Below are 20,963 nucleotides of genomic sequence, written 5' to 3'. Positions count from 1 at the left end.
AAAAAAAGGTGAAAAAATCTGTCATTGAGAAGCAGGAATGATAACATCCTGAGAGCTGAGGAAGGAAACACCCCAGACCTTTGCCAACCCCAGATCCGTGACCCTGAGTTTGCTTTTGTGTGTTTAAAAATGAGATGCTCTTCTACACCATGGATGTTTTCCGGAGCGTGGTTTGAGCTTGAGCGGAGTGAAATTCTGTCACGTTAAAAACTTTGGGCTTGATCAATGAAATTACTTGGCTGTGGCAGTATTTAGGTCGTTACTGTGCAGATGTGACCCACTCCTTGAAGAAATCCCCCAAAAGCGCGGAAGCGGCATCGCCAAACAAGAAGGTGTGGTATCGTGGCAGCGGGGCTTGATGTCCAGCCTTGAAACAGCGGGTTGACTTTTGAAAACCACTCAATCTTCACTCAATTTTAGCAGCTTTCGTGGTGGAGGGAACTGTGGAGCCTCGCTTAGGTCCACGCTTTGCTAAATCACAGAAATTACCACCTGCGTGGACGCCTGGTCCTTACCCAACCCTGAATTCACGCCAAGATGGTGAGAATAACTCGGCTGCTCTTGCGAGGGTGCGGCGAGCTTCTGTTAGCAGTCAGAGGAGCTCACCCCCGGTTGTGTAAGGCAAAGCCATTTTGCAATCCGTGCCTCTGCTCTCCTTTGAGCCCCGGGAACTTCAGGGTTGCTGCTGGGGCTCTGCCCTGCTCTTCAGGCGTCTCGGCAGGGTGCTGCGATGGATGGGGCGTGCGGGGCTCGGAGTTTGGGAGACTCGGATGATTTTTCCAGCTCTTCCATGAACCATCAGCTCTGTGAACGACCAGAGGATGTTGGAATATTTGAATTAGACTTCTTTTTTTATTAACCTTTGCTGTCGTGGCGTTTAGCGTGAAGACGGAAACCTTTTATCGCGACGATAGCCCCTGTTGCGCTCCGGGTTGGGGCCAGCGTGCCGAGCGGAGCGATTCCCGCAGCACCGTGTCCCTGCAAGCCCAGGGTCGCCCTCGAAGCAGCGAAACGCTGTTAAGAAGCCGCCGAGGCTCCCCCGTATCTTTTGGGGCAGTGGGAACGTAACGAATCCAGTTTCCTCTTTGCCCGTAGGACCAAAACAGGCCATCATTAACACCCTTTTCCTTTATCCGTAGCCGAAGAGCCTTTTGACATCGTATTTCATTGCGATAAGTGCACGCCGTGGGTTTTTTTCCATAGGATCTGCTGGAAACCAAAGGCTCAAGCTGGAAATCTGTTTGCAGTAAACTTCAGTCACAAAATCAATTCTGTTTACGCTCTGTGTTAAATCTGCATATGTGCCTGGTCTCCGAATTTAAGCTGGTAGCACTTGCAACAAATTACGAGCATATTGGATTAATGGGTCTGTCTCCTTAATATATTGTGTGGTTTCTTTTACCCTGCAGGGGGAAAAAGACGTGGTTAGAGTGAATCACTGCTGATCTTCGAAATATTATATGGTGTTTTCTTTGAATCAGTTGGCCAGGGAAATTAATGAATGGTGGAGTTGTTAACCTGCCTTTAAATTGAAATATAAATCCAGCTCAGGAGAGCCAGTAGTGCTGCAAGATTGAAGGAGTTGTCCTTTTGGGTGAGATACTGGAATTTTTGGCCTGTTTGTGGTTCTGGTCCAGATGAAGGTTAATTCTTACAATATTCCTTGAGAAAAATAAGTTGAGAACAGCCTTCACTCCTAGCCAGGACTTGATCTTTCAAAAAATATCCGTTTCTGAAGGCTTTCTTTTGCTCTGCGTGATCCTTATACTGTTGGCAATAAACTCCTTGCTATCGCAAGCACCATTTCGAGCTTGAATGAGCAACTTGTAAAACAATTACTGTGTTTTAATGTCACACTAACGGCTGTGTTATTACCGCATTGAAACAAAAAGTGGTTCTATCAAGCTGAATCCTCCGCAAGGCTGCGACGGCCTCATTTTCCCGTGGGTAAAACCAACGTGCGAGAGGGAAGCGCACCACCCGCAGCCAAATTTCCTCCGTGTAATTTAGTGTTGTAATAGATGTGTGCTTATATTGCAGCCCAAACAGCTGTAACTGCACCAAAGACGTGGAAGAAACCAAAAGACCGGACCCAAGCCACTGAGGAGGTGATGGAGGCAGAAACAGAGGTAAGAGGGAACCACAGTCTTCCTTTATCCAAATTTACTGATGACCTTGCTCTCGTTAAACTGTATTTTAGAGACGTTGCTTCCTAGTTATTTCCCAAGGATCCAGGGCAGCCCTTTTGGGGGGAAACTGTGACATTCCCCAGCATCCTTTAGATAGCTGGTTTTAGTCCGTTCCCTGTTGAAGCTCTTCAGGCTTTCGTCGTTCTTGCTTAATTTAATGATCCCCAGCATCTAAGGACATGTAACTGCTGTCCTCCCAGGGAAGGATGAGATAAAAGTGGGTTTGAATCCCTCAGCACTGCCCCGGTTTGGGTCCCCGAGGCCACTATAGCGACATTAGCCAGGTTCTTCTGCTGCACAGTGACGTCATTGTGATGTCACGGCCGCAGGCTGGTTTTCCTGATGACCACCTGACGGAGAAGCTGGGACAGGAAAACGTTGACGTTTTCAGGCAAAACCACCTCGATGGTAATTAGATGAGTAACGAAAATCTCCCTTGCTGCTGTTCTGGCCGGGCTCTTGCAGGAGGAGCCTCTTTGGTTGATAGCCTGGGTAAAACGGGCGTTGGGATGGAGCACAGCGGGGTTCAGAGAGGAAAAATGTAAAAATTCGGACTGCCCTGTGCATGTATAAAACTGATGTCGGCCAGATGTGACGCAGAGAAGCGTTGCTGCTTCCCTCCAAATTTCTTCTTCAGTTATTATTCGCCTGCTATTTCCTCCACAACTTTCCCTTACCGCAAACATCGTTGATCCTTTCTGCTCTAAAAGCATGGCTTTTGCAGAGCAAATCGTGAGTCTAGGGGACGGTACTGCATCCTTTGTGTGAGCAAACGTGCGGTTTCTCCACCGAAGCAGCAGATAGGCTCACGTACGCGTTATGGATGGTACATAAGCGCTCTCCCCTGTTTGTGGGGGAAGAGGTGCTTAAAATGCTCACGTGCGAGATATCACGCTGCAACAGCCGGTCTGCGCGCAACGGGAAGGCTGATCGTTGGCTAATCCAAGGAAATTAAAAGCATCCCTGGGCTCGTTTTCCAGCCAGAGAGCGAAGGGTGTCTCTGGGGCTGCGCCAGCAAGTTTATGCTCTCTGTACATTTTCTTCATCATTTTTTGGAGCGGTTTGGTCTCCTGGACCACTCGGCGTTTTCGCCGATGCTAATTTTTCAGAGTATTTCCTTGAAAAACGTGTAAAAAGCATTTTAGGATGCGGTGCCCTCAGGTAGGGAGGCGAAAGCATCGAGAGCCTCTTCCGGAGCATCCTCGATTAAGCCTTTCCTTCGTTCGATGCTTTTAGACGTGTTGGGGTTTCTCCCAGGAGAAGCGCGTTCCTAACGCCCCCTCTGAATGCAGAATAAGGCTGTGTCCTTGGAGAGCTCTAGAATTAACAGCCGGGGATGCTATTAATGCTTTTCCCTGAGCCCGAGATGCTGAAATTGTGGCCGTATGTCACGGTACCTCCTTTATCGCGATCCGCTCCAATTAGCGGCGTACATTTAAAGGAAGGACCCCCGAAACGAGCACGGCGTGCCCTTCGGGGCGGCCGGCGAGCTGCGGGAGAGGAGGCGAGCGAGGTTGTCTTTGCAGGCTGGGATTGCTCATGGCTGTCGCGCTATAGGGCTTAACAGTTCCTTCCATCCGATGCCGATGGCTCCCGGGGATTTCACGGGCTACGCTAAGTCTTTCCAGTTGCACTGTTAATTGTCGGTGGGTTATCTCCGGGAACGAACCGATAAATCATCTGGTCGTTCTGCGTGTTGTTCCGTATCGCTGTTTGAGATGCATATGTATTCCTGCTACACACAAAAATGCTGTATGAATCAACGAAGAGCCCTTTCGCGTGCTTCGAATGTTGGCTGGGTGTTTTTAACGTAACCTCTGTGTTTCCATCTGTGCTGCAGCCTAAAGTAGAAGAGGAACTTTCAGGTGACAAAGTACTTGAATCTGAACAGGAGAAAATGAGCCATGGGTTTCAACTGGAGAGAGACCACTCTGAACTCAAAAAAGCGAAACCTGTGGAAGAAAACGGCGAGCAGGAAGCAGAACCCGTGCGGAACGGTGCCGAGAGCGTTTCCGAGGGAGAAGGAACCGATGCAAACTCAGGTTTCACAGAGAGCTCCAGCGAAGGGCCGGTGTACCAGTATAAACCAGGTAAATCCTGTTTCAGACTCTTGCCTGCTTGGTTTTCTGCCTCCCTCCTTTTAGGGCTGCTAACGCCCCGTGCGTCCTCCCCGCGGGAGGAAGGCTGTTTCCAGCGGGGTGGAAGGGGGCACAGCGTTTCACCGTGTCCGGCTCCGCCGGGATCCACTGCCCGACAGGCTCAGAGAGACCTTCTCGGGGAGCACGAGAGGAAAAATGGTCTTCTCTTGCTGGTGGTAATGAAGAGAAGAGAAAATCCCCGATTCCTTGAATTTATTACACGTGGGAACGTTGGCTGCAGAGTAGAAATGGTGGCAAATTGATTCCCCTGTGATCGACAGCTGAGAACGATCCAAGAAATTCTGTACAAGCAGACGTACTGCTTAACTAAGAGATCGGGAAGTTCTCATTGGGTACTAAATACGAGTATGTGTGTTTATATAGATGTAAATTCCTGGCTAAACAGTCGCATAGATCTCCAGATTTCTAGAAGAGTAAGGAAAAGGAACAGCGTGTGGGTTTCCGTCCAGGCTCCGCTATTGAACTGGGAGCGTGCAGTTCTTCTGATAAAATAATGCGAGTCTGGGCTCACAGGCTGTGGTCCTTTCGTTAGCGCTGGATGTAGGCTGCCTAAGGGGTGGCTTTGTTATTTATTAAGATACTTAATTTGTAGACCTGAACCTCTTAATTCACCTCCTTAAGAGAGACCTTGAGACCGACTTTTCAGTTGCTACCAACTTTAAGTCATGTCTTATTCAGGTGAAGCTCCCTCCAAATAAATCGGTCATTTTTGTAAGAGCTCAGATATTAAAGAGTATAAAACAAAATAAGGACAGACCGTGAGAGCTGGACGAGGTATCGGGAAGGAGCACCACCGTGAAGTGATTACACTGCCGTCGTTATTTCAGCTCTGCTTTGTTCTGACAAAGACCCGAGTTGCTTTTCTTTTATTCATTTGGTAGCATCGTGTCATTAGGAGAAAACATCGAGGCCTCTTGATAGTTTACCGCACACTTGTGATAGCTTACCGGTTCATGAGCTAAGCGCATCTTGAAGTTAATCCATCATTCATCAGCTGTCTCTCCGAAACGCCCGATGCGGTCAGAACGATCCCGGTCGGATCTGGGCGTCCTTTCCCTCAGCTGGAGGGGTTGGATCGATCCCCCGGAAAGCAACGTGCATCGGACTTGCCTGCCGCTTGGTGCAATAGTCCTCGATTTCAGCTCTGCTCTTTCGAAAAGCAGGGATTTTGCCTTTCGGTCCACCCCTAGCAGGAATTGTGTGTTATATCCCAGTCTCTCCCCTCGCTGGGGATCCAGAAAGCCTGCCTGTGACGCTGCCCGGCTGCTTTTCACGTTAAAACAGCTTGTGAAGATCTTTCCAGGAGAAGGAAAGCGTACATATAAACTGTTTCTTGTTGCTGTCGGTACTTTTCCATGATAAATGGAGGGTGGTGTGGCAGAGTGGCTAGGCCGCTGGCAGGGGATTCTGGCTGGGACGCAGCTGGTCAGCCAGACCGTTTTCTGCACCCTTTTATCCCCGAAGCTCTGTAGAAATAAAACCGCACAAAGAGCTAAAAATTGTAATTACTTTTGTGTATTTTCATTCCCAGTTGTTAAAACCCGTCACTTGAAATAGGTTCCCGTGTGGCTTCTGCAGGGATGAGGATGGTGAGAACCCAGAGACCTCAAGCTGGTGATCAGGGGCTAAAATAAAGAAACCATAGAAAAGCTGAACAGCGCACCTGAACGGCTGGATAAATGCAAAGCAACGCCGTTTGGCGTCGCTGAAACGCAAAGGCAGCATCTCATACAGATGTTCTCCTTCAGATAAAAACGTGCCACCCGCTTCGGGGCCTGGCTGGTTAACCTGCCTGCTGAGCAGGTCCGTGTTTTCTTTCCTAACTTCAAACAAACTGTGCAGCCGGCGAAGAAAATCCTGTCTCTGGGCTACCAGATGCTAATCTGCCTCGCACTGAAACGGCTGCAGGTTTACATTTGTATTTGCAGCGGGCGAGGCCCTCTGCACCGCAGTTCTCCTGCCCGGAAAGCCCTCTGAAAAAAGGGGTGAAAAGCTGTAATTCTTAGCACGTGGCCCGGGGTTGTGTGTTTTCTTTTGGTTCCCACCGTTATCTCCAGCGTGGGTTGTTAAAGGCTCGGCGTTTTCACATTTTTAAAGGATATTTTTGTTCTGCGCGGTGCTCTCCTCGGCTCTGCCTGTATCGCTCCCTTTTACACAAAACCAGCCTGCTTTAACTTCAGCACTTTCGCCCCAAAACTGGGAATTGTCCCCATTTCATCATATTCCACGCGAGAATGAAAGTCAGAGTTAAAATGAGATGACGTCGGTTAAAACTGGGATTAGCAATTAGTTCCTTGTGTGGCTGCTGCTGGAGCTGGCTATACGCTCCCCGTTGTTTCTGTTCCTTTAATGCGATGTCTGTTCCTCAAAATAAAGTTAAATTAAAATTCCCCAAGCAGCTGTAGCAATCCCTTCCCTTTGGATTTACCGAAAACACGCCTCGGAGAGCGGAGGTTTTTGTCACCTATGAATCTCAGGCACCTTCTCTCCTTATAGAGCAGTGGAAGCCCCTGGACCCGGAGGGGAAGAAGCAGTACGACCGGGAATTCTTGCTGGATTTCCAGTTCATGCCCGCCTGTATCCAAAAGCCGGAGGGGCTGCCTCCCATAAGCGATGTGGTTCTCGACAAGGTGAGAGGAGAGCCGATAAAACAGGTGCGTGCAATGGTTTTGTTTTTTTAATATAAATAAAGATCCCTAACGCATGTTTTATTCCTTGACCGTTCCGATGCAGACTTCTGTCGGGAAGGGGAAATATTTGGCTGATGTCGCATTATAAAGTTCTTCAAACAGAGGCGTGGTGCCTAACGAATGTGCACACATGACTTAAAAACGGAAGCATTTTTAATGGTCTCTATCCGGATTAAGTTATACCGAGTCGTTATTAAAATTTAAAACGATAGAACCATGAAGAACTAAGGGGATAAGCAAAGCAAGACTGAACAGAGAGGCAGTGTCTGTTATTACATCAATTCTACGGTTAGAAAGCATAGGCAAGCTTTGGGCAAACTCTTTTTTCTGGTCTGAAACAGTTGTGTCAGTATTTACGAGCTGACCTAATAAAAGATCTTGAAAACCTTGACTCTCAAGAAGCTTTGTGATTTCTCTGCAGCCTCATTACAGATGTGATTTTTCTCTGCTGTGTGTCTGCGCTTATTGAAATCCTTGTGATTTCTGAAGCGCTGACACCGAGACCTTATTCTCGTCGCAGTTAGAGCTACGTAGTTCATTGATTTTGATGTAACCACTACAGACTCGCTCTTAAGATTCAAGCACAGATGAGGGTGTAGGTGATTCTCATGTGCAGAAACATTTCCACTCTGAATTTCATATCCAGGCAAATTGTAAAACGCAGCTTTGTTCCCAAAATGATTTCATCCACCTCCTCGTTGGCCGTGGTTTGCTTCTCACTGCTCTGTCTGCTTTTGAGCTTCCTTTGCTCGGCCGGCTCGCTCTCTTGTTAACCCAAAAGACATTTGTTTGAGGGAAGGGGGCAGTTTTGCGCTCCTGAACCAAGACTATCACGCTCATTTGGCAGAAGACGGGCCCGTGTCGCCATAATTTTATCCCCCATAAGTCGCGCTCAGCCTTGAAATGTTTCTGAACTCCACCCGTTTCCTCAATAGTCACCTGCGGAAGACGTATTTTAAATTAAACGCTTATTTTTAGTGTAAGTGTGGATGCATAAAACTTGCACCGTTTGTTAAAAGCATGAATTTGGATATTAAATATGACTATTACGGTTTAGCAGAGGTTTTCTGTAGACTTGCATGAACTTCGGTAGCTCCAGCACCCGCTGAACAGATCCCGTTTGTTTGTTCCGCCCCGCGATGCAGGTCAACCAGCCGAAATTGCCCCTGAGAACTCTGGACCCTCGGATACTGCCTCGAGGACCAGACTTCACGCCAGCCTTTGCTGATTTTGGGAGGCAAACCTCCGGTGGAAGAAACGTATCTGGAAGTGTGAGTTTTACCCCAGCTTGCTAATTTAAAAACTGGCCTTAACACCGATGAAGTCCATCCTCACGCTTTTGGGCCTCTTCCGATGCTCCGGTGGTTCTGGTTTTGTCAGGATGAACGCAAGGGTGATGTTTTCTGGGCTGTCAAAAGTTAGGCAAATTAGAAAAACGTTGTGGATGTTTTTAACTGGTACGTATTGGTCTTAAATGGATTTGGTCTCCTTCCCCGTTTCCCGCGCGAGAGGTGTGGAAACACATTTCCACGCTGAGGACCTGGCAGTCGCGCGCGTGCGAACGCACGTTTCTCGTACAACGACCCGGCGTCAGCGTGTGTCATCGTAGGAGTCTGTTTGATAAAACGTGCTAATAGAGCCAATAGGTTTTACTAACCAAAAAAAAAAAAAGAAAGAACATACACAGCGCCTGCGTATGTGCTTGCTTTCTCTGGGCTTCCACGTGTTGCTTTGCTTTGGTCACTTCATTCCTTGTTTTCCTGCCTTTTGCTCTGCTTTGCTTTCACTTTCTTTTCTTTTCCCTGTGTCTGGCTTTGCCCAAACGCTGAAATCCCTCTCTGAATTCTTCCGTCTTGCCTTTGCCGTCTCTTTTCCTTGGGGTGCAGGTGCCCCCCAGCGTGGTGCCGCCCAGTCAGCCGCAGCTGGAGGATGGAGGCTGCCTCCGTTAGGTGCAATCGTTGATTTTTCATCATTCAGATACATCCAATGTATCCATCTAGATCTATCTAATGACGTAGCCATCGTTTATCTCTCAAAACTGCTGGTTTCAGAAGAGTTCGCTGAATAACCTTGACTTCCAAGTGTGCAGATTTCCAGGAGGCTCGGAGTCAAAGCCGGCGACTCTGAGTTGATGTAATATTTCTGGTTTGAGAGCGGTCTCGTGGCCGGTGCCTCGGTTCCGGGGTGCGCGTCCGTGTCTTGGAGTAGCTTCGGTGTCACGGTTTCTCTCGGAGCACCACCCGGTCCCGAAACCTCGATGCTGTTTGAGGTCGACATCGCTTCCTATATTTAGGACTTGGCAGGTTGTACTCCGGCGCCTTCTCTCCTTTTGTGCGCTGAATGTCCCGAGCCTCTCGGCATCTTGGTAACGTCCCTGTCGCTCTTTCTCTTTCCGCAGGCCTGCAAAGTGCAGAGCAACCCTGGATTGCCTTCCCTGGCTCGGTGCGGTTCCCCAGCATGCCCTCTCTTGGTCTCGCCTCACCCACCATTGAGGAACCTGCCGATAGGGGTAAGCCAAATCCCCCCCTTTCCCCCCCAGTCTTTGCACCTTTTTGTAGAGTTGTCTTTTTCCCTAACGCCCACTGTTGATAAAGAACGACTGGCAGAAAACTTTACAAAAAGGTGCAACAGTGTTTAAAAAAAAAACGAAACAAGACTTGCATTGTACCCCTCTAGGCAGTCTTCAGTGGTGGGTGGGACATCACCAGCTGAGGGCATGCTGGGACGTTGGCCTGAGCGGGATCCGCGAGGGGTCTGCACTTTGCAGACCTGTGGAAAGGGGGAGAAAAGGTAAGTCCCGCTTACCCCGTTCATTTGGAGCATTCAGCACATAACATACATCTTACATTTGCGCCTTTACAGAGTAGAGCCTTTCTTTGCAGTTTTCTCGAGGAGGGGTGGAAGGTAACGTTATTTAACGAGCCCTGCTGTCCTGTGACGTCGGCGGTTATAGGATGAGAGGGTTTTCAGCCCCGAGCAAAATCAGACGTTATCTTCTTGTAAAGCATGGCAAAAATCTGCGTGTACGCTGTCTGTCCACTCGGTCATTCCACCTCTGCACAGGCCATGCCCATGAACCATTAAACCCCACTGCCTATCCCTCGCTCTCGAAATAACGTCGAGCAGCTCAGCGCTAACAAGCTTTCGGCACGTTGAGAATCTTTTGTTTTGCTTCCTTGGCTTTTGTCTTTATTTCCTTCTTTTCGCTTAAACGTGTTGTATGACTGTTTTTAGAACTAACAAATGTCGCATCAAACAACAGAAGGGTTGTAATTACACAGGGGCAAAATACAGCTAATAAACGCTTTTGGGTGGAGACAAGAAGGTAGATGAGTGCAGCGGGTAACGAGATGCAAACACAGAGAAATAGGGTTGGAGAGGACCGGTCCGTCCCCGTGCGCTGAGGAGGGATGCGTCTGCTTTTACCCTCCCTGAGAGGTGATGGAAGCTCAGGTCACCTCGATTCTTGCGCTTCCCTGGAAGGCAGAGTCGCTCCTAGCGTGTAACCCCAATTTCGCCTTCTGCATTTGAAGCCTGTTGTAGAGGGAGGAGCAGTTCTTTAATTTCTTGGATGATTTTTAAAACGTCATCACGTCTCATGTCCTAAGAGTGGCGGCGGACCGTGAGGGAGAGCACCAGGTCGTGCTGTGTTCCTGCGAGGTTTTGGCTCCTCGGCAGGAGGCTTGTCCCTCTTTCTTTCTGCTTTCCTTTTTCCCCCCCTCTGCATCCGAAGACAGGTACTTCAGATCGATGTAGTAACATCTGGTGAGCACTTCTCTGTGCCTTTGGTGGAAAATATTGTTTCAGCGCAAGCTGTAGTGCTGTAACTGCAGGTGCTACAGAACCACTATTATTTACTTGGACTGGGCTGCTAAAGGGAGGCCAGGCCTGAGCTCGAGCGTCTCTTTAACTTGCCGCTTTGTAAATTTGGAACCAAAAAACCCCAGGTTTTTTCTGTTAAAAGTTTGATCCGTATATTATTTTATTACACGTTCAGAGGAGGCTTCGGTTCACTGCTTTTTAAACCTAATCAAGCAGTTTGAGCCCAGTTTATTCGCCAATATTAAAAAAAAATACAATCTTAAAGAAAGTCTTTCTTCTATTAATGCACTTAAAGGTCTGGTCTCGAAGGCGGGCGGATTTGAGGAGGCTGTGACGTGTAACGTGCTGGTGCTCAGGAGATGCGAGAGCGGTCCTCGCGTCCCGCGGTTCTGCGAGGGAGGCAGTCGCCTCCTGCAGGGAGGTGCGTTAGCTCTGAAAGCCAGCGCTGTGGCTGCGGCTTTGCCCGGACCCGGACCCGCGGCAGCGCCGCGCCTCTGCGGCTCCGTCCTGGCGCCTTCCCGCCCGGCCGCGGTTGGAAGGCCCTCCGGACCAGAGCCGCCTCCGCGCAAGAGAGATGGGGCGGCCGCAGGTTACCTCTCGTCGGCTTTGCCCGTGTTCCTCGGGAAAATGAGCCCAAACGTTTTGATTTTCAGGGCACGCTGCCAGCCTGGCTCCGGTTACCAAGCTTCCCGTGGGCCAGGAGGTGTGCGATGAGGTCTAGGGCGCGTGGCTGAAACCGGTCGGTTTTCTGTTGCGTTATTGTCTGGTTTTTCAGCTGGAGGGAAGTTTCTTCTTTCCACGCCATACCTTTGCAGCATGGTTGGAACCTGGGCAGCAAAACTGCGTGAAATTGCGTAAAACCAGAGGTGGATGTCTCAAGGCAGGGCTGCAAAGCAGGCTTTGCTGCGTCGTACCGGTGTCGATCGAGGGCTCTGGCTGGGAGCGGAGATGGGGTTGTAGGGAGGGATTGACAACTGTTTTAGGAAGGCATCTAACACACAAAAGCATCGTGAAGGCTCCCCGTTCTTGCTGTCTCGTTCCACCGTTGATTTCTCGGGAGCGATCGGCTCGCGCGGTTCTGTTACAATTACAGCGTGCGCCTGAGAAAGTCTGAACGAGTCCGGCGGGTTATTTCTGTGCGTGCCAGCGGGATCTGAACGCAGGTCTCCGTAGGCGGTGGGGCAACACGCTAACACGCTGCACCGCGTAGCCCCGTTCCGTGCGCCGCCCCGGCGTACGAAGCGCATCGCGGCACGAGGTCGTTCTCTTTTGACATCATCTTACTCGGTTGCTGTTATCCCATAACGAAGCCCAAAGGAGAACTCCGGCAGTGGCGGTGATTATGTTCGTTTGCTTTCATCGCGGCACGTATTTACGTTGTCGAAGCCAAGCGGTTCAAATCGCAGATGCAAGCTCCTGCCTTTAAGGAGGGTTTTCTTATTTCGTTGTGCAAAGGCGGGTTTGGGGCTGGTATGTGACACGAGAGGCACCAGCCAAGAGCCTCTCCTCATGTGCTCAGCAAAGCTGTTTGAATAACTGAGATGGTCTTGCCTCTCCGATGCTCATTGCATCCCTTTGTTGAACAAAGAAATGTTTTAAATGGCCCGTCTTTCATGGGGAGGTTGCCTGCTGCCCGCTGAAGAGGTTAATTATTTCTGTGGAAAGTAACGGGGTTTGATAATGGAGCTTTGTTGCTGGCGCTCATTTTTACATTGAGGTTGGACATTTCTAATAAACGAGTTCAGAAATAGGAAAGAGCGCAGGGGAAGAATAACCTCCTGACAACATTTGATACCTTTAGCCCTTAAGCAGAAGCTCCCGGATGATGAAGAGGGAGTTTGGGGGTGTCTTGTGCCCTATCGCTTGTCCAGCCGAAGAAGAACTCCCCGGTTTCGGCAGTTCGCATCCCTGGTTTGACCAGGAGGAGCACCGTGTTGTGCAGGGTTGCGGGGAAGCGCTTGATGCTGTTTCAAACAAGGCACTGTGTTTCCCTTCCTTCTGTGAAACCGCAAAGAGTTTGACCCACGTCTGTTAGGATCCGCGTTTCAACAGTGCGGGAGCAGCACTGATGCTCCGTTCAGCGTGGTTTATGTAAGCCCGGTCTCAAAATGGCTCTTTTTGAAGCAATCTCCAGTAAAACTTAACGTTTTTGGCAGAGCCGCTAATTTATCATTATCTAATTGCTTGGGATGGCACATGTGAAATCATAGAATCGTAGAATGCTTTGGGATGGAAGGGAGATTTGAAATACACCTGCGAGGACTGATTTAATCCCTAAATACGCCTTTCCTACGATGTCTCGGTTGCGCAGTTTCTGGCTGCCAAGAGGCAGTTTTGGTCAGTCGGGTTGAGTTCTGCAGCGCTTAAGCCGCGTCCGGAGCATCGCCGATGCGCGTAGGCAGTGCTCATCCCGTATCTTTTTCGGGAAAAGCTGCCCGAGAGAAATGTGTTTGATGTCTTCGTGTTCCCTCTGACCGACCCGGACCGGTGTGTTGGGTCGGAGGGAGTCCTCAGAGTCCTAGGAGGAGTTGCTGAGTGTCGGCGTTGCCATCAGCGGGTGTTGGCGTGCGCCCCGCAGTGTTTTATCGAGATGCGAGTTTAAAAGGGGATATAACAAGGAATGTTTTTGTCCTAGTTGTTGAATGTTGGACCGAGGAGATCTCAGCCGGGCCAGAGGAGGGAGCCCAGGAAGATCATCACTGTCTGTGTGAAGGAGGATGTCCACCTGAAGAAGGCGGAGAACGCCTGGAAGCCGAGCCTGAAGAGAGAAAACCAAACTGAGGACCCAGAAAATGTCAAAACCCAGGTGAGAGCGTTAGCGAGCGCTTCCGAGTACAGCAGTCTGTAACAGGAGGAGGATGGTAATTTGCCTTTGCTGTTGTGTAAGACAGTGAAAAAGGGCAACGAATTCCAGTTTGAATCACAGCTTTCCCCTACCTTGATCATTTTTTTTCATGTGTTTATTCTTGACCTGCAGTTTAAATGGCAATCCTGTATATTAAGCGAGTCTAAATAGGGAACGCCAGACAACCTACTACCTCTCTTCCAGGATTGTTTCTCAATTGCTATTTTTCTGGAATATTTCTGTCTCCATTCTAAAGCACCCAACCTCAAACCTCCAGCACAGAACTTGCTTTTCATCCCCTTTTAGACTATGTTTCTGCCCTGAACCTCAGCAAGACTGAGGTTCCTCTGTCAGTCTGTCCTGCCCAGCCCGACAGCGCCGGCTCTGAAGCTTTCCCTGTGTCTTTCTCCCCCCTCTCCTCCGTGGGGCAGCCGCTCTGGGCGGAGGTATTTGCCTGGTGGTCAAACTTGTAATTTGTCGGATAAGTTGGGATAGTCTTGAAGGACACTGGAATTCTGTTTCTCGGGGCTAACGGCAGCGTTGTTGACCTAATTATCATTCTGGATAGGAAAAAAAAAAAAAAAGTGCCTTAAAGTAAGTATAGGAGAAGCTGATTACTTCTAGCTGAGGGAGAAGGCAGCCCCTCCCTGTTAATTTGTATCTCATGGCAAAATTGATACCGAGAAGGCTGTTTCAGATGGGTGACAGCAAGGGCTTTGTGCCTCTGTCGCCCTTGGAAAAACCACTTGGGCGTTGCCAGCAATCCCGCCCCGCAGCCTTGGTCTTTGGTAGCCGGTGGCTGAGTTACAACTGGCGCTGGACTGTGCGCAAATGTGCGTCCGTGTGTAACTCGGCTTCCTACGAGCTCCTGTAGGACATCGTCTCCGTTCACCTTTCAGATGCATCCTAGCTCGTTCCTGAAAGCCACCTGCTCGATTTGTGCTTAAACTTAAGTTTTCCTCTCCTTTAGGAGCTGTTCCGCAAGGTACGAAGCATCTTGAACAAGCTGACGCCCCAGATGTTCAATCAGCTCATGAAGCAGGTGACAGACCTGACGGTAGATACAGAAGAGAGGCTGAAAGGAGTCATCGACCTGGTCTTCGAGAAGGCCATCGATGAGCCGAGCTTCTCGGTGGCGTATGCCAACATGTGCAGATGTCTTGTAACGGTAAGAGCCGCCAAAGCCAAATGGGAAATTCCTCTGCGCGGGTGAACGTTCTGCACGTCATCCCCATGAACCGATTTGCGCTAACATAAATGTGGCAAGAGCAGAGTTGAATGTTAGTTTCTCAACGTAAATAAAAATAATTTACATGAAGGATTTCTTCTTCTACGTTCGTTGGCCGTGCCTGCAGGCAGAGGGCTTTGCTTGGAGTGCTCTGTTGTTTGGAGTTGACGACATTTTGGTCTGCCTGGTCAGAAAACGCAATGAGTCGCATTTGGAAAGTCCAGTTTCTCGTTTCGAAGGGGAGCCCAAGGTGCCGAGCCAGCCTTGGGACAGCTAGTTTTCCAATGGTGAATTTGGGACAAAAAAAAAAAATCCCTCCTTCCCCCCGATCCTGCGTGACATGCAACGAAGGAGCACGGCTCCAGAGTCTTCATCACGTAACAAGAGTGTTTTTAAGCAATGTGTCTTTTTGAAGGATCCCATGAATGGAAATGTAATCCGTCTCCGGGCGGAGGTGGTGTCAGCCAAGTTTTGAGTGCGACTTTACATATGAAATGTAAAACTCGGCTGGAAATCGTGACGCGATGGTTAACTGTCACAGCCTCGCAGACTTGCGTCGCTGAGTATGAAGTGCATAATAAAATGTGATGGATGGCTTATAGGAAACCTCGCTCCTAGGTAGAGTGTAGCCATACTTCTGATGTTTTTCTTTCTTCTCCTACAGCTGAAAGTGCCCATGGCAGACAAACCTGGGAGCACAGTAAATTTCCGCAAGCTGCTGTTAAATCGGTGCCAGAAGGAATTTGAAAAGGACAAGGCTGATGATGACGTCTTTGAAAAGAAGCAGAAAGAACTTGAGGCTGCTACCACTGTAAGTGGTGTTTTTTCCCCATAAATTCTCAGAGCTCCCTCTCAAAATGATCTCTTTTGAAGATGGCAGGCGATTTGGGGGGAATTTGGGAGTTGAGTGTTTCATTCTGTCACTGTGGCTGAGTATAATAAAGAATATTTGCCTTGATTAGTGGGTCTATACCAGCCTCTTTTTGGTTTTCAGGAGAAAAAGAGTAAACAGGGACAAAAGCAACTATAAACGTAAAACTGGATCTTTTGAAGAGTTCTGTGCTCTGTGAACGTGGTTTCTTAGAGCTGTTTTTCTCTTTTACAGCCAGAGGAGAAGACGCGGCTCCATGACGAGCTGGAAGAGGCGAAGGACAAAGCCCGACGGAGATCCATTGGGAATATAAAATTCATTGGCGAGCTTTTCAAACTAAAAATGCTGACGGAGGCTATCATGCATGACTGCGTGGTAAAGCTGCTGAAAAACCACGACGAGGAGTCCCTCGAGTGCCTTTGCCGCCTGCTAACTACCATTGGCAAGGACCTGGACTTTGAGAAAGCGAAGGTAGGGCAGAACTGGGAGTGAGAGATGAGGCTTTCAGGGCAGGGATGGAAAAATGGGTGTGGGGTGGTTTTATTTGAGGATTTAATTTTTTTTCTTCAGGAATTTCTGTACGGCATGAGGAAATCATCCGCTCTTCTGTGGGTGTTTCATCACGGCCTGGCCTCGCTCCCTCCCTCGCCCCTTTCTAATAGAGTCTGTATCATTTTCAACGGTGTTCTCCAGTCACTGCTTGTTTCCAAATATTTCATCCAAGCACACGATCTAAAAGCGCTCAACGTATCCTATGGGTTTCTTTTTCCAAACAGAATTTGCCTCTTATCTGCAGTTTCCAAAGCATTAAGATTTAGAATTGTTTCTTTACCATTGAAGGCTTATATTACCTACAAAATCTACCACTGAACGTATTGTTCGGGTTAAATCTAAAAAAAACAAACCTCATTAACTGGCCTAAATCCCCACCTGAACCTTGGTGGATGCATTTATTTTGTGTCATCATCATCTCCAGCGATGCTGGCGCGAAGCAGCTGTTTTGCAACTGCAGTGCTCCAGCATCCTCCTCCCGACTTCCCAGCAAACGTACGTGCGGCACGGAGCATGACGCGCTCGATGCGCTTCTCTTGGCGCGGACAATCCGCTGCTCCTTCGCAAAAGCCAGGCTCGGGATCAAAAAGCGTTCGAGGGTTTTGCCAGAAATCAGTCGGACTGGGCTCTGGAAACAAACTCAGCTAATTGTTTTCAGCTGCTCGGGGAAGGGAGTTCCCTTGCGCCGGATTGCGGGGATCGCGGCGGATCAATCCTGATCCTTATGGGGAAGCAGTTTCCCAAACTGTTTTGTGGAGCATTGACCAAAACAGCGTCGTTTACCGCTAATCCCCCGGGCTAAATACCCTACGCTGTTAACGCAACGGCGTGCGCGTTACTGATGCAGGCTTGAAAGTGCCAGAAGCGGGGATTAAATCTCTCCGCGTGCTTTGGGAAGAAAACAGGGTCTGACTTCTAAGCAATAGCTGAGGTCGTGGTGGATGAGTCCTGGATGCTGTTTCGGTCTTTGTGAGCACGGAAGCACCGTAAAAGCCAACGTTTCGGTGCACTGGCCGGTTCCGCGGCCTCGAGCCGTGGCACCGTGTAGCACGGAGCGTGCACGCAGCAGGGCGGTGCTGGCAGATGTCGTTGTGATGAGCTGCCCGTGTCCTGTCCTTGTGATCTGCTATTTCTATCGAGATTGAGTGAGGATCCTTCATTTATTTTCTGTTAATGGGGTAGACGTTTTATTACGTGTTTTTATTGAACCTGAAGTGTTAGTGATAGTTAGAATTGAAGCTTCTGGACAAAGTCCATTTTCAATATTTTCCCTGTCATTCCTGACTTTGGAAACATTTGCTCTGAGCTGAAACTTTCCAAGGCAAGGCCAGAACCAAATTTTAATAGGGTTTTTCTTGTTTGCTTAAGTGGAAGGAAAAGGGTTTAGCTCATTTTTAGTGAAGGGAGTAGGAAACATTTTATAAAACTGCCCTGAAACTTTGTCTTTAAAAAAGCCAGAGCCCCCATTTTGGGGGAAAAGGCTTTCTGGAGCCTGGCGAGTCAAATTTAGACCTAAGGGAGGCTTCTCTAGTGATACCATTTCCCGTCTTCGTGCAAACCGATTTGGATTCCATCGCATCACGACTTCTGGGATGAAGGAGCTGGTGGGATTTCATACTACAGCTAAGCCCGTCAGCCAGCCTCTTGCTGAGAGAGGCAGCGCTTCTGCCCCTGCTGCTCTTGCCGGACCCCGGCTGAGGCAGTTCAGGGAGGTGAGGCGTCGAAGCGATGTTTGCAGGGGTGGTTTTATGCCCGTTCAGTTGCCCGAGCCGGTTTTTCTCAGGCTGAGGTGAGCGCCCGTGCCGATAGGCAAAGGAGGAGCTCAGAGGCAGAGCAGGACTCCCCTTTCTGGTGGCAGCTGGCCAGGGGATCAGCTTAGCTCTACCAGGGAAAAAAAACCACATTGGGTTTTTTTTTTTAATTATTTCATTATATACGTGCAGAGAGCGTAGATGATGTGAGTAATGGAAAACGCAGAGAAAGCACGTGCTAACGAAGGAGGTGCCCGCAGCCTTGTGCCTCAAGCAGGTCCCCAGGTCTGCTTCTGGCACGCAAGCGCTGTAACGCAGAACCCGCTGACTCCCACCCGAGGCAGCGTTTTCATTTTCTTCCAAGACACGCTGATGACGATGCTGTTTCTCTTGTGTAGCCTCGCATGGACCAGTATTTTAATCAGATGGAGAAGATTGTGAAAGAGAGGAAAACCTCGTCAAGGATTCGGTTCATGCTGCAGGATGTAATAGACCTGAGGCTGGTAGGTACCAACTCCAGTATGTAAAAGAGCCCGTTCCCTCTGGTGTGCGGGCTGGAAGAGCTCTCATGCAAGAGCAGGGATTTACAGCATTTACAGCAGAAGTGGGGTGTTGGGGGAGCTCTGTGCCCCTTATCCCAAAAGTCTGGCTGTTTAAAGACAAGAAATCCTCCGTTTTGCCTTAACAAAGGCCAAGATTGGTAGACAGGTGAACTGCTTGTGTCGGGTGTTTTGGTTCTGCTTACTGTTAGACACACACCCATGCCGGCTTCTCCTGCCACTGGTCCGGCCCCGCTGCAGCGGACACGCCTGAGCTCTTTTCACGGGCGAGGTTTGGGGTGGTCTCTCCCCGCAGCGTCCCCTGTGCTTGTCTCTGTCAGCCGCGCGGCTTCGTTGTCTTCGTTTCCATGCGCTCTGGGCGTAACTGTGTCCTGCCAGCACGTGCTGATGGGGCCAAAGCGCTCTGAGCTGCGTACCCCACAAGTGAGGGGGGCGGTTAGCGTGGCCGTAAAAACTGAGGGCTCTTGTTCGTGGCAGTATGGGTTTCATCGAAAAATGGTCCGATTTGCTAGCGCAACCAGGCATCTGCTCGGTGTTTACTGGCCATATTGTTCAGACAAAAGCAAATGGGAGTCTGCGCTCCGTCAGAGCGTGATGGTGGTGGGTCCACACTAAGCTCCAAAAATTGGAGGTAGGAGATAACTTGGCGTAGACAAGTGCACACATAGTGCAGACAGGGACCTGCCCGCGTGGTCATCGAGCAACGGTTTTGAACACAGCCCAGGCCTTAAAGCTGGAGTCTCGTAGAGCGAAGGGTGTCTCCGCACCGTGCGGCTGAAGATGTGACCGCGGGTTGCCCAAACCTTCCCCAGCACCTGCGGTTTCACCCACGTAGGCGCTGACGGCAGCGTGGCTTTAGCCACGGGACAGCGCTTTACTGAAGTCCTGAGCGGGCTTTACTCCTCCCTCAAATAGCTGTTTTGAAGGTGGTTTGGGGTTCTGCGGAGGCTGAAGTCACCATTTTGACTGCAGGGCACGCAAAGATAATTACCCCAAAAGTTGTAATGAGGTTGTAGCAAGATCGGGAGACAGTCTGGTTATTCTGGCGATAGATGGATCTCTGCAGCGCACGCTTGAATAGACACATCAACATCAAGCAGTGGAAATGTTTTGTGGAGAGACAGCTCCACCTCTCTCTGCAGGATTCCTGTCTCAGCCATCACGATCCCCGGAGTGGCAAAGCACCGTCTCCAGATAAAATGCAGTCGCTTCTTGCTTCTGTATTTTCAGGGTTTCATTTTTTTCCTCTCTCGGAGGAAGGGCTCCAGCGAACAGTGTCAGTAATGAACAGCTAGAGCTTGACAGCAGCCTCCCTCTGGTCCTTCTCTTTCCTCTGAACCCAGAAAGACTGGAAAGCTGGGAATGTGCAGGATGCTAGGGGTTAAAATGTCTTGAATTCAGTCATGCCTCTCCGAAGTCAGGAGCCTCCATTCTCCACCAAAACGTGTACCACAGTCTGTATACCAGAGTACCTAGCTTTGGCCTGCGGTGCTGGGATAACCGTGTCCGCAACGTCACCCAGCTCCACAAAATCCTCCCCAGTCCCTCAGGAGCAGCCCCCCTAAGACGTTACAAGGGTGGGAGGATTAGGCCTCGTTCGCAGTGTTCAGAATACCCCGTTTACGATGCTCCCCTGGGAGTATCTCTGAGCACGTGTTTGCTTCTTTCCTAGTGCAACTGGGTGTCACGGAGAGCAGACCAGGGCCCGAAGACCATCGAGCAGATTCATAAAGAAGCCAAGATTGAAGAGCAAGAAGAGCAGAGGAAGGTCCAACAACTCATGACCAAAGAGAAGAGGAGACCAGGTAAACTAAAAGCCAAGTTGGCTGCTCGTTTCCCTCATTTCACATCCAGTGGCCATAGTCAGAATCCCACATAAAAGAAAAAAGTCTGTTTTTTTTCCTAAGTGTAATGAGCAAAGGGAATTGGGGCCTGAGCATGGCTGAGGCTGGAGAATGAACAGACTTGCCAGGAATTGGCTGTGTGGATTTTTGGGGGGCGCAAATCCCTTGGGTAAAAATAAACAAACGCAGGCAATAGTGCTTAAGTTTCGCATTCACGCAAACCATATTTGCTTTTGTGACAGACCGCCAGAAATCTCTTACGACAAGTTACTAGGTAGGGGTCAGATTTGCCATCCATTCTCGCCTACAGCAGCGTCTCATTTCAAGAGTAACCATGTTGTCTTGAGCTGTTAAAGCTGCGAGGTGTTAACTCGGCACGAGAAAGGGCCTTGGCATCACCTGAAGTTGCTGCCAGCCCTTGAGGGTGAACTGGGAGTGACTGGGAAAATGAA

The 20,963-nt window shown here is 49.5% G+C and overlaps 1 protein-coding gene across 20 annotated transcripts in view; it reads left to right on the top strand.

Moving 5' to 3' along the window:
- The window catches only part of EIF4G3 (eukaryotic translation initiation factor 4 gamma 3), a 149,878-nt gene that overhangs the window by 108,549 nt on the left and 20,366 nt on the right, over positions 1-20,963 (top strand). For 13 of the 20 annotated variants that reach the window (XM_082328964.1, XM_082328958.1, XM_082328959.1 and 10 more), the window contains 11 exons: positions 2,041-2,129; positions 4,030-4,279; positions 6,845-7,002; positions 8,184-8,309; positions 9,437-9,547; positions 13,496-13,666; positions 14,676-14,873; positions 15,598-15,744; positions 16,039-16,275; positions 18,506-18,610; positions 20,340-20,472. In XM_082328964.1, the coding sequence (XP_082185090.1) occupies positions 2,041-2,129; positions 4,030-4,279; positions 6,845-7,002; positions 8,184-8,309; positions 9,437-9,547; positions 13,496-13,666; positions 14,676-14,873; positions 15,598-15,744; positions 16,039-16,275; positions 18,506-18,610; positions 20,340-20,472 (1,725 nt within the window). The remainder of the gene's footprint in view (positions 1-2,040; positions 2,130-4,029; positions 4,280-6,844; positions 7,003-8,183; positions 8,310-9,436; positions 9,548-13,495; positions 13,667-14,675; positions 14,874-15,597; positions 15,745-16,038; positions 16,276-18,505; positions 18,611-20,339; positions 20,473-20,963) is intronic. The other 7 variants (XM_082328952.1, XM_082328962.1, XM_082328953.1 and 4 more) reach the window with 2 other exon arrangements.

Source organism: Platalea leucorodia (genome assembly GCF_965183815.1).
Source record: "Platalea leucorodia genome assembly, chromosome: 17".
NCBI lineage: Eukaryota > Metazoa > Chordata > Aves > Pelecaniformes > Threskiornithidae > Platalea > Platalea leucorodia.
Note: the sequence above shows the minus strand (reverse complement) of the source record. Positions and strands in the feature narration are given on the sequence as shown.